General features: G+C 41.0%; 1 protein-coding gene across 1 annotated transcript; it reads left to right on the forward strand.

Annotated features, from left to right (window-relative positions):
• The first annotated feature begins 1295 nt into the window (after positions 1–1295).
• LOC136677142 (keratin, type I cytoskeletal 13-like) lies at positions 1296–9709 on the forward strand. Its single transcript, XM_066654575.1, has 8 exons — positions 1296–1841; positions 3801–3883; positions 4012–4168; positions 5857–6018; positions 6116–6241; positions 7279–7594; positions 9210–9312; positions 9576–9709. The coding sequence occupies exons 1-7, from the start codon at positions 1296–1298 to the stop codon at positions 9284–9286; spliced, it is 1467 nt and encodes a 488-aa protein (XP_066510672.1). The 3' UTR covers positions 9287–9312; positions 9576–9709.
• The last annotated feature ends 2137 nt before the right edge of the window (positions 9710–11846 follow it).

Below are 11846 nucleotides of genomic sequence, written 5' to 3' on the forward strand. Positions count from 1 at the left end.
CTAAAGTTGCATTGCTTCTGTGGATCTTTTTATTCATAAAGTCTTCTACTTCATATTTGGAGGTGATAGATTCTCCAACCAACTGTTTACATCTCTGAGAAATTTCAGCATCTGTTTTTGTCTTAGTGGATTTGGAGCGCTGAATAACACTCCTCTATGGGCACCAGCTTGTGGATGAGTATGTGTATAAGTGAGTGAGTGAGTGAGTGAAGTTTTTCTGATGAATGTGTATTGTGAATTGTGGCTATGGACCAGTGATGTTTGCTCCCTGTATTTTTTTACATTTGTTGAGCCACAGGTTTTGCATTTCCAAGGTTCTCACACAAATTCATTTAGATCAAATGTTTCAGATTTGCTTTTAGCAAATTACAGTCTCTCTCTACCTCCCAAAAGCTAGCTTTGAAGTTGTTAATGTTTTTTTTAACCCTTTGTTGCCCAGGGTTCTGTATGTAAACGTTAATACGCTTCTTAAATATCTTATTTTTACCAATGTTTTATCAGTTTCATAGTATTAATAGTGCCCATACTAAGTAGTAGTAAATGTAAAGCAGTTATGGCAAAATAAGCCCTAATGCCTTGGAGGTTGAAAGATTTTGGGATAAAATAACTAACACAGAGATTTAAATTGTGATTATTTCTGTTAATTAAGATCCACAGCAGGTTGAATTTTCCTACTTCAGACATGATCATTAAGTGTCAGATCTATCTATCAGCTCGTAGGACAGATCTGGGCAGTTTACTTTCTCCTCCGGCACATCAAGCTGCTCAGTGGTTTTGCAACAGCAGCCGTTTAAAAGGAAGCAGTGGTCTAGTCTCATGTGCCTTGAAAGAAGCCTGTGAAGGAAGGTGTGTCAACCCCACTCCCCTGAGGCTCTGTGTCATCTGAGGACACTCACTGACATGAAACTGGAGACAAATGACAAAAACTGGGGGCAAATTTGGCAAAAAAGTAAAGAAAAACTCTTGATGTATTCCACATATACAACAACAGTTCTTTAATTTATAAGCTGATCTATCTCCATCAGGGTGTTGACTGATAACTGGAGCAGACACATGAATTCCACGACTGAGCCAAAGAAAAAAACAAAACAGGAAAATGTGAGAACATTGTGTTCAGCCATGTGGCATGAAGGCATCCCTTGGGCAGAAGGAGACTGCGCCAAGTCATATCAGTGAGAAAGCCGCGTGAGTATAAAACAGTCTTTTCTTTCAGCTCTACCTGGCAGCGAGGAGGAGGCTCTAACTGAAGGAGGCTCAGGATTCTGACTCTTGCTTTTGCTCCTTAAAACAAAGCCATGAGTTTGAATCAATCTAGACTCCTAAACTCCTTCAATTTTGGGTCATTTGGGCCTCGGGGATTTTATTCTGGTGGAGTTGGTGGTATTAGATCCAGTGGTGCGCATTCACTGGGGATGGGGGTGGGTGAAGGTACTCAGCTCTACTCTGCCCTTGGTTCAGGTTTAGCTGGTGGTGCCGGCAGGCTTGGGTCAGCTGTTACACTTGGAAGTGGTAGAGGTTCTAGCATGGCTTTTGGAAGTTATGGTGGTGGATTAAGGTTGGGTCTCTCCTCTGGAGCTGGTGGAGGTGGTGGTTCTGGTGCTGGGTTCTGGGCTGGAGGAAGCTCCTCTCTAGGTGGTGGTTTCACTCCATTTGCTCCCAATGAGAAACTGGAGCTGCAGACCCTCAATGACCGTTTGGCTGCCTACCTGGACAAGGTGAGGAAGCTGGAGCTTGCTAACCATGAGCTGGAGGAGAAAATTCGGGGGTTCACGGCCAACAAGGTGCAGATCACTTACGACTTCGAGGCCTTCCAGAGTAAACTACAACCTCTGAGAGAACAGGTGGGTGCATCTTATGCCGACCTTACAACAAACTAATTTTCAAGCGATTCATAATCAAATGAGTCTTGGGTTTGTATCGTGCTCCTGTCGTCTCGATCGTTTGGTGCGAGGGGCTCATTAGATCTGTTTTATCTCGGTCTTTCTCTCATCTTGAGGCTCTGATAACATCAACTGTGTTTAAAATGATCACGAGTCTTTAGTCTTTGCTCGTGCACATTGTAAATAACCAATAAACGCTGCAAAGTACTGTATTTAATGCACGAAAACCACTTCTATTTGGAGTTAATTATGTTCATGTGAGGCTGATTATTAAAAAAAGGCACAATCTACCCACGTGGCCCCACTGCGTCGATTCCTGACGCAGGAGGCTCCTGACCAAGCCGCTGTAGTTGACAAGTGTCAGTGAGAATATGGAAGTGGGGGTCACTAATAAAACTGATGGTGAAGCAGTGGTCACGAATAAGTGGAGGAAGTGGTTCAGCCATCTCTCGGCGCAGAGATCCAACCCGTGTTAGAAAAAACGGTATTGTAGAGGTACATTATTGTCACTAAAGTTAGACCCCAATATCTGTAAGGTTTCATTAGAGTATGTGCAAAACAAAATAATAAATTAAAAGCCCTGGAGATGAAGAGTGTTTAAAATCTACAGTTAATATTCAACATGGTACACTAATGTTCCCGAAGTACTAAATATATTCCAGTGACTGAGGAATCTAGCTGCAGTTTTGTAATTAGTGACACTGCAAGAGTCTCAGTCTTTGCAAAAATCATAGTTTGTGACATTATCTTTAGATGTGAGAGGGTGTCACACTTCAGTCTTCTCAAAGTCTTCTAGTATGTGGTTAGAATTAGTCAGTCAGTGACACACAAATCTACAGCTGTCGGGACATTTCGGCAGCACCGACAGAAAGCAGTGTTGTACACCGTGTGTCTCAGAGGACACAGGGGCTTGTCCTCACCCTCCCAGCACTGTGTGATAGAGGTAGATTAGCAAACAGCTCACAGGGGAAGTGTAGGTGACAAATGACTGGGTAAAAATTCAGCAGAAAGCAACAACAAAAAACTAAACAAGTGATTATGTACATATTTGCTTCATTATGAACCCTAATCAGAAACTGTCTGACAACTGATTTTCAAAATCCAGGTACTGGTTTGATTTTATGGTACCACTTTAGCATAGGACTACACTGATAATGGTTTATGAAGGGTTTATAATCTGTTTATTAATAGCTAATAATTGTGTTATTATTACATTAAAAAATCAGTTATGACACAGACAAAAGGGGTAACAGTGACCTGGTGTTTGCCAAATAAGGAACCCACATCCATCTACAGTTAAACATCAGATCTCACCAAATATTGACCTTACTGTGTATCCTCTGTCTGTCGACATTAACCTTGTCAGCTCAGGTACAGATTTGTTAATAATATAATGAATAAACTGACAGAGTGTCTTTTAGACATCAGTGATAATGTGGTGTGGACTTTAACCTGTGAAATGACTAAACTGACCTCCTCCGCTCTGCGCTCATTCTTTACCTCCACCTTTTCAGTGAGTTCTGACACTTTCAGCATTAGACACAACAGAGGTCACTGTGGCCCTTTCTGTCTCTGTTTTACAAAGGATTGTTACCATCTAATTAATTAACCTGTTATAAACTTGTTTTTAAAGCTTTTATAAACCTTTTTAAGTGCAGTCTCATTTTAAAGAGGCACCGGTTTTAAAATATAAACTAAAAATTAGAAGTGTTTTAAAAATATTATATTATCTGTAAATAATGTTGAGTGTCTATTTGTGTTGTTTTAATTGTATTTTCTCCTCTTCATATTTTATAATATTGTGATATTTTGTAATCCAGATAAGGCTTATTTAAATGGAGCTAAGCTAACATCTCTGTAAGACAAGTCCCAAATTATAACATTAATGATACTATAATCGCCTTCCTCCTCTCTCCACAGCTGGCAGATGTTGTGAAGGAGTGCACACACCTCACTACGTCCATCGACAATGCCACACTGGCCGTCAACAATTTCAGAGTCAAGTAAGGGCATAGTGATGGGCAATTTCTGGATCAAGGTGCTTTTAAAGGAGAGTCATTTACTCCAAATATTTATCTTCATATTAAGACAGTGTGTGTGTCTGTCTGTCTGTGTGTGTGTGTGTGTGTAGGTTTGAGAATGAAGCTGCTGTGAGGCAGAGTGTGGAGGGAGATATAGCTACTCTGAAAGCTCTGAAGAAAGATTATGAAGTGACCATTGCTTCTCTAACCCAGGACTATGAAATATTGCAGAAAGAGCGAGACACTCTCCAGACCACGCACCAACAGGTGAGTGAGGGAGCGAGGGTCTCATGGGAAGAGAGGGGAAACAGAGAGAAAGATGAAATGAAAGAACAAGGTCAAATAGTAGTGAATAACACCCCTCGTAAGACATGTAGAGATGGCCAGCAGCCGAGGCTTACGTGTCAGAGAAGCAGCTTTTGGAAGGGAGCTGGTTTGATCCCCTTGACCAGTAAGAAAAAAGGTGTGTGTGTGTGTGAGAGAGATCATAAGAACAGCACTTCTTTCTCTCTTAGCATCCACAGCTGAGGAGTCCAACACCCATTACTAAGGGTCGGCTACCCACTGCTCCAGGTCTGTGCATATATTTAATCAGGAAGGCGTATGAAATTTGTGCCACAATGAAATATAGTCACTGCCCAGTCAGAACCCTATACCCCAGTGGTTCTGAGACCGAAGCAGCAAGAGGTGGTAAACCAAATGACCTTGAAAAATTGACTACTTTATTAAGGAATTTATTCATAACTGAAAATCTAAAGTGTTCATGTGTAAACTACATAATGTTTTCATAATTATGCCTCAATGAAATTGATTTGTGTTGTAGAAAAATACAATGTGCTGCACATACACCATGGTTCATTACGGGAACGGTAGGTTGGAGCAGTGTTTATTTCAAGGGAGGGAACACAATCCCCCAGTTTTGGAGAAATCTGTGTAAAGAAAGCCCAGTTTCAGTTGTTTATTGAATGTAAGAAAAGGCTAGAGACAGATGTGACATAAGCATTTTGATATTTTTCATAAAAAGAGCAGAGGAAAAATGAGAAAAACAAGCCGAGGCCAAGCTCGAGAAATACTCCGGAGCCCAGAGAGACTACATCCAGAGGCAAAAATAGAGAGAAACTAAGAGAGAATTCTGTACACATGAAGACAACATAGAAGAAAACACTCTGCTGAAGGAAAACATGGTCGTTCGTTGGATTATTACAGCCCTAAAACACTGTGTAACACAGGGCCGCTCCTCCTTCACCTACTGCTATAAGCGGCGAGAGCCACTGTGACCTGCTCCCAGTGCCGCGCTGTTTTCACCGGTAGCCTGTTAAAGCACATTACTGATATTACACTGACCTCTTCTCATTTTTATTTCTTTCAGAACACTAATTGTCCATAAATTATATATATACTCATAAATGTATAAAGTTTAGACCTATAGTTATTTCTATTCTCTCTATAATTTTTAGTAAGTATTTTAGAGTATTTTGTGTTAAGCAAAGTTCAAGTAAATAAAAAGCAACAAAAACATACAAAACTCAAGCAGGATTTTGCCGTATGCCCCCGGCACAGAAGAAGAAGAAGTGTAAAAATCACAGGTGGTACTTTGAGGTTTAGGTTGACAGCGAGTGGTACTTGGTCTAAAAAGTTTGAGAACCACTGCTCTATACAATTTGGGGCATAGCTGAGTCAGAAGAAACCCATGTTCAACCACATGGACCATGCCCCAAAGAGATAGGCCCCTTTTAAAACAGGTACCTATTACCAGTCTTTATTCAACCTACCCACCGTATCTGTTCTAAGATAAACCCAGGTTCAGAAGCCCCTGCTCACATCTATTGTTTTCAGCCTGTACAATGAGCATTTATAAATATGGGGTTAAAAACTATTCATAACCAAGTCCAAACTTGCCATTTTCAAGCACTACTACAACAACAGACCCTTGATGTTTGTCCCCCGTGTTGTAGGAGGTGTTGTCTCTGCGGGACGTGGTGTCAGGAACTCTGACCGTAGACGTCCAAGCAGAAAACACAGCGGACCTCTCTAAAACACTCAGTGACCTCCGAGCTGAGTACGAACACATTGTGCAGAAAAATCGCAACGACATAGAGAACTGGTTCACTGATAAGGTATACACAAACACACAGACACACACAAACACACACAGCCAATAAAGAACAGAGTGGACATCTGACACACACAACTGAAGTATGTTTCTGTTGCCAGTTGACTCTAAAGGACAAAGAGATCGTCCAAGTCACAGATGTGACGGTGAGTGGAAGCACAGAAATTGCAGAGAGTCGGAGTCAGATCCTGAGTCTAAAGACTGACCTGGACGCGCTGCTGCTGCGGGTAACACACCTCACCTCACTAACACCACTTCCCCACTGCAGGGTCTCTACTCGACTCGACTGTTCTCCTGCTTCGTGTTTAGTCGCTGTTCTCTTGTGGTTCAGAGTGAGCCGAATAGGGACTAAAACGTGGCGTGTAAACCTTGCAGAGCGCCGATTGTCCAGAGAGGGTCATCACGCTATGCCATGCAACGCAGATGTTCAGCACCAACTCTCCATCTGTAAAATCTCCAACTGCAGCAGAGATCACATTAGTTTTTATTCGACTCATGACGGCAGCTCGTAAAATTACGGTAATTACGGAATCCGGTGAGAGAGAAGGAACAAACTCTACTGATCTGTCTGAACTGATGACGGAACTGTGTTCAGTCCCAAACAACAACAACAACAACATGCCAATACACCATGAGTGAACTTAGCTTAACGTTACCGCCACCGTTGTTGTGGTTTCCAAACATGGCAATCTGACCCCATCTAGATCTAAATCCACGTGATTTCCCAGTTGAATCTACCTGATCTTTTCCTGAATCCGGATTGTGTCTCACCATATTTACCCTTGACCCACAGTAAATTAGCAGCCTTGGCCTAATGGTCAGAGACCAGGCTTGGGACAGGAAGGTTGCCAGTTTGAGCGTCTGGACCAATAGGAACATCCATGGCTAAAATGCCCTTGAGCAAGGCACTGAACCCACAACAGCACCCCGGGCACTGGGGATGGCTGCCTGCCGTTCTGGGTGTGTGTTCACTGCCAAAGATGGGTTAAATGTGGAAGACACATTTCGTTGTAGGTTGTACAATGACAAATAATTGCACAGTAAAGATTAAATCACATTAGATCTCATCTGGGTACCACCTGACCCAAACCTGACTTCCAGCAGACTCATACTGTGTATGGTATTTTTCTACATGATCCATCTTGGCAACCAATCGTGTGCAGGCACCACATGTAGCTTGGCCAAGGTTCATCTGATTTACTTCTCTAAGCCTCTACCCTGATGTCCTCACATGCTTGTCCATTGTTGTACCGTCTCTCTGCAGAAGTCCTACCAGGAGCAGCGGCTGGGGGACGTTAAGGGACAGAAGCAGGGTCAGCTTTTGAACTTGAGTCGCCTGGCCGCGAGTCTGGAGGGGGAGCTGGCCTCACTGCGAGAAAGTGCTCTGCAGCAGGCTCAGGAATATCAGCTCTTGCTCAGCACCAAAATGCAGCTGGAGAAAGAGATCACCGGCTACAAATCCCTGCTAGAGGGCGCTGGAGAGATCAGCATAGTCACCAGCCTCAAGCCACCTTCACTGAGTGTGAAAACCTCCAAAATGTCAGAGAGAGTTAGCACTGCCCCAGAGGTCTCCGCAGGGGGTAAGTCATCACCGGTGGGTGTAAATGTGCAGCTGTGGACACTTTGGAAAATGGAGAGATTGGAAATAAAAAAACTGAAAATAAATTAGAGCCCCCTCCAGTGGAAAAATAAGTGTTAAGTCTTGTTCACATTTGAGTATGATAAAGTTTTTACATGTAGCGTGTGTGTGTGAGTGGTATTTAGCCTTGTCTACATGTATGTGTGAGTGACTAGGTGAGTGTGTGAAAGTGTCCATAGGTGTGAGTGTGTGAAACTGTTCAGGTGTGTGTGTGAAACTGTTCACAGGTGAGTGTGTGTGACAGGGTGAGTGTGTGTATCTGTTCACAGGTGTAAGTGTGGGTGTGAGTGACAGGGTGATTGTGTACTGTACCCAGCTATTCCTGGACTTGAACACCACTGCTGTACCTTTCGTGGGAATAACTCACCTGTACAATACCTGTTTTCTGAGAAAGTGTAAGACACTGGTCAACCATGACCCTGACCAGGATGAAGTGTTTCCAGAAGATGAATGAATGATTACTCCACCCTACAGCAATACAGTTAGTTGAGGATTCTAAGCTGTAGAAACTGTTTGACTGGTGATGGTGTGAGTATGTCAAGCTTGACCCTCTGAGCTCCTTTGGAGAGATGATCTGAGGTTGTGATGAAGTAGTGTTGAGGCTGCGGTGTATTCTTTTTGTCAGCAGGTGGCGCTGCAAGACTTTCAGACTCTGGAGATTCAGCAGACCCCTACCTTTCATCCACAGGGAGTGGCACAGTGGAAGGTACAAGGTCCTGATCTGTTATTTCCCACCATGTGATACTGCAGGAGATGGTCAGCATCAAGACTAATGTCCCACACACAGGTTCTCCTCCAGAACGTTCTCCTCTCAGACGTTCTCCTGCATTTCCCTCTGGATGATTCCAGGCTTTTGTTTAGTTTTTAGTTCCTCTCTGTGGTTCTCTCTCGTAGGAGGTATTAACTTTTGAGTGGTTCTTTCTCTCTGTGGTTCTTTATTGACCATTTGCATATGAATGAATAACTGAGAGGAACCAAGACTCTCTTTTGGAGTTTGTGTTCTTCTCAGAGGTTCTCCATCTCTCTCCGAGGGAGTGTCTCTTTTGGAGCCTGGGTTCTTCTCAGAGGTTCTCCATCTCTCTGAGGGAATGTTTCTTTTGGAGTCTCGGTTCTTCTCAGAGGTTCTCCATCTCTCTGAGGGTGTGTCTCAATTGGAGTCTTGGTTCTTCTCAGAGGTTCTCCATCTCTCTCAGGGAGTCTCTCTTTTGGAGTCTGGGTTCTTCTCAGAGGTTCTCCATCTCTCTGAGGGAATGTTTCTTTTGGAGTCTGGGTTCTTCTCAGAGGTTCTCTGAAGTAAAGTCTCTTTTTGAGTCTCTGTTCTTGTCAGTGGTTCTTCATCTCTCTTGGAGGGAGGGTCTCCTTTGAGTCTCGGTTCTTCTCAGAGGTTCTCCATCTCTGTCTGAGGGATGTTCAAATTTTAAAGCTTGGTTCCTCTCAGTGTATTTTCCTCTTGCTCTAAAGGAGGTTCTTATTTCTAGACCTGTTGAGAAAGTGAAGAGTTTGACTAGATGAAGTGATGTGTGATGTTAGTGTTAATCCAGCTGTGTTCTCAGCAGGGGGCATAGTGGAGGATGGAGTGGAGGCTGTGAGGCGGAGGGCCATTCATTCTCCTTACGAGGCTTTTCTGGATTAATTCTCTCCAGAGCTCCTCCATCACAGGTACAAGAACATCATGTTCAGGTTTCTTTTTTAAACAGGTAGTAAATCAGGGTCAAAATCCATTTAATATTTGAAGAATTCAACTTTCAAATATTAAATGGATTTTGACCCTGATTTACTACCTGTTTAAAAAAGAAACCTGAACAAAGTCTTCCCCAACTTTGAACTTTGGAAATAAATAATGTGCAATGGCAAACCTGTGGTATGGGAATGAGTAAATATAACAACTATTTAATGTTTTCTTTTTCCATATATTTTTCCAGATATCTCTTTTCCAGAGATCACCGCAGAACTGAGAGTTTTGGATCAACATGACATCAGTAAACATCAGGAACAGTTTTAATCAATCGTTCAAGACCGAGATGTGAAATGAGTGTTAATCTGTCTTAATAAAACCAGTAGTTTAAAATAAACCTGGTTTATAACATCATTAACCATGAACAAAAAAAACAAAACTAATCTCTAATAAATCAGTGTCCCATCATCATTTTCCGAATGATTTTTCAGATCTGTCACATTAACACATCTTTATATTTTTACAGAGATTTATAAATCAAATGTGTTCCTTATTCATTAATTCATAATTACTGGAATAAAACCTTGTATCTTTACATTTTAAATAATGAGAAAAACAAAAACAAATTGACCAATATCTTAAAACTATTAACTTATTAGTAATTAAATTATTCTCTTTTTTATTCTGTGTCCATCTTGGCACTGTCCTGTCTTTTTCCCACCATGTGCTTACTTAGCACATTTCTCCGCCCTATTCCCGCCTTAGCTCCACCCCTCATCAGTGTCTCCGATTCTTGTGATTATTGTTCCCAGGTGTTTTTTATTGTCCTCTATGTTATAAGCACTGTCTTGAGTCTCAGTGTTTGTCGTCCATTTGCATTCAATGTATCCCTATGTGTCTAGGTCTCTTAAGTATGTCAGTTTAGCATGAGCACTGTGAATAGGTTTAGCCTTAGCTTTCTGGGTCTTTCTGTGTAGGTCTGTTCAGGTTAATGTTTAGTGTTTTGTCTTTATGTTTTTCTGTCTGTTGATTACTTGTTTCTAGTTGTAGTATTCTTTTGTTTCCTTTCTGTCTTTTTCATTATAATATCTGTCTTTTTCACATATATTGTATCCTCTTTGCGTTTACCTCTGCCTCTCCGAGTGCATACCGTGACATCTGTAAGTCACATTGATGAAAATAAGGTCATTTGTCCAACAGCCGTTAGTTACTGTTCCCTGTCACTGGTATTTCAAAGATACATCAAAATAAACAAGCTTAGACACAGCCTCCACACTCAGAATGAGACATATTTGTTTTATTATATAAATTGTCACTAGGTAACACTTTAAATTGCAGTTTGCTATTTACAGAGTAAGTATTTGTTAAATAAGGTGTAAGAAAAGATATGTACAGTGTAAGTAAAGGGGGTGACTGTATATGTACATGTTTCTTACTGGGTATTTCACAAATAAATTACAGAGTATTTACAGAGTAAGTGCCAGTTAAATTGGGCATAAGAAAGAATACGTAAAGGGCAAGTAAAGTGTATGGTAATATATTTATGCAGTTCTTTTCACAGACTTTAGCCTGTGTATCAATCATACATACTTTGCTATGACAAAATGAACGGTTCTCTTTACAATAAGGAATATGCATCTGCTTTGCTATCCCTTCTCCCTGCTTCCTCAGCTCATCAGCTTTACACTTGGGTGATCATCTTATCACAATAGGTCATAGGCCTACCATTCCTTTGATTTATTTTAGATGCATTTAACACAGGAAATTAAGTAAATGTGTGCTCTGCAGACCTTAACACAGTTAGCGAAGAATGTAAGTAACCCCTTAGTATAGTATAAGTATTGATTAGTACCCTGTACTTACTCTTAAGTATCCTCAGTGTGGGCTGTAATCTAAAGTGAAGTTTGGTACACTGTAATTTTCTCTAATTAACTACTAAGTATGGAGTAAGTACAGCTTAGTGCCCTGCATAATGTAAAATAGAGCTATAGGAACCTGAATTTAACTCAGCACCCACTCTGTAAATACAAGCTAATATATGCTAAAAATAAAGTGTATATTAACTAAGTAATATACGTACTAAACACACACAACTTGGTTTAAGCATTTCATATACATCCCCTGAACATACAGCTATCATAAAAAAAATTAATACTGAAACAAATGATAACTTTTTTTAAACATTTTTTTAAACACTTTTAACAGAATAAATGGTTAACAAAGGCTCTGTATCCAGCGTATTAACACAAACAATCTCTGCACAATAACTGTAATCAAAGATTTTTCTGCTTTTTTCTATATTTAGCTCACCAGAAAACACACACACACAAACCATAAATACAATTAAACAACATTATATTCTGCTTCTTATGTTTCTTCCCTTTGGTATTTTCCTTCTTCCATTTGTGGGAGGGTTCGGATGAAGCATGCCCTAAAACAAATGTAATTGTTGACATCACAGATTTCCAAGTCTCACAGATAATATTAGAATACGAAGGAAGACTGGACATAGATGTAT

Source organism: Hoplias malabaricus, chromosome 2 (assembly GCF_029633855.1).
Source record: "Hoplias malabaricus isolate fHopMal1 chromosome 2, fHopMal1.hap1, whole genome shotgun sequence".
Classification (NCBI taxonomy): domain Eukaryota; kingdom Metazoa; phylum Chordata; class Actinopteri; order Characiformes; family Erythrinidae; genus Hoplias; species Hoplias malabaricus.

What these genes read in the sequence shown, in the direction of transcription:
- LOC136677142 (XM_066654575.1), top strand. Translation starts at nt 1,296, where the DNA reads ATGAGTTTGAATCAATCTAGACTCCTAAACTCCTTCAATTTTGGGTCA. An exon ending in TGGACGCGCTGCTGCTGCGG is followed by an intron (nt 6,242 to 7,278) that starts GTAACACACCTC and finishes GTCTCTCTGCAG; the next exon opens with AAGTCCTACCAGGAGCAGCG. An exon ending in CCCAGAGGTCTCCGCAGGGG is followed by an intron (nt 7,595 to 9,209) that starts GTAAGTCATCAC and finishes TGTTCTCAGCAG; the next exon opens with GGGGCATAGTGGAGGATGGA.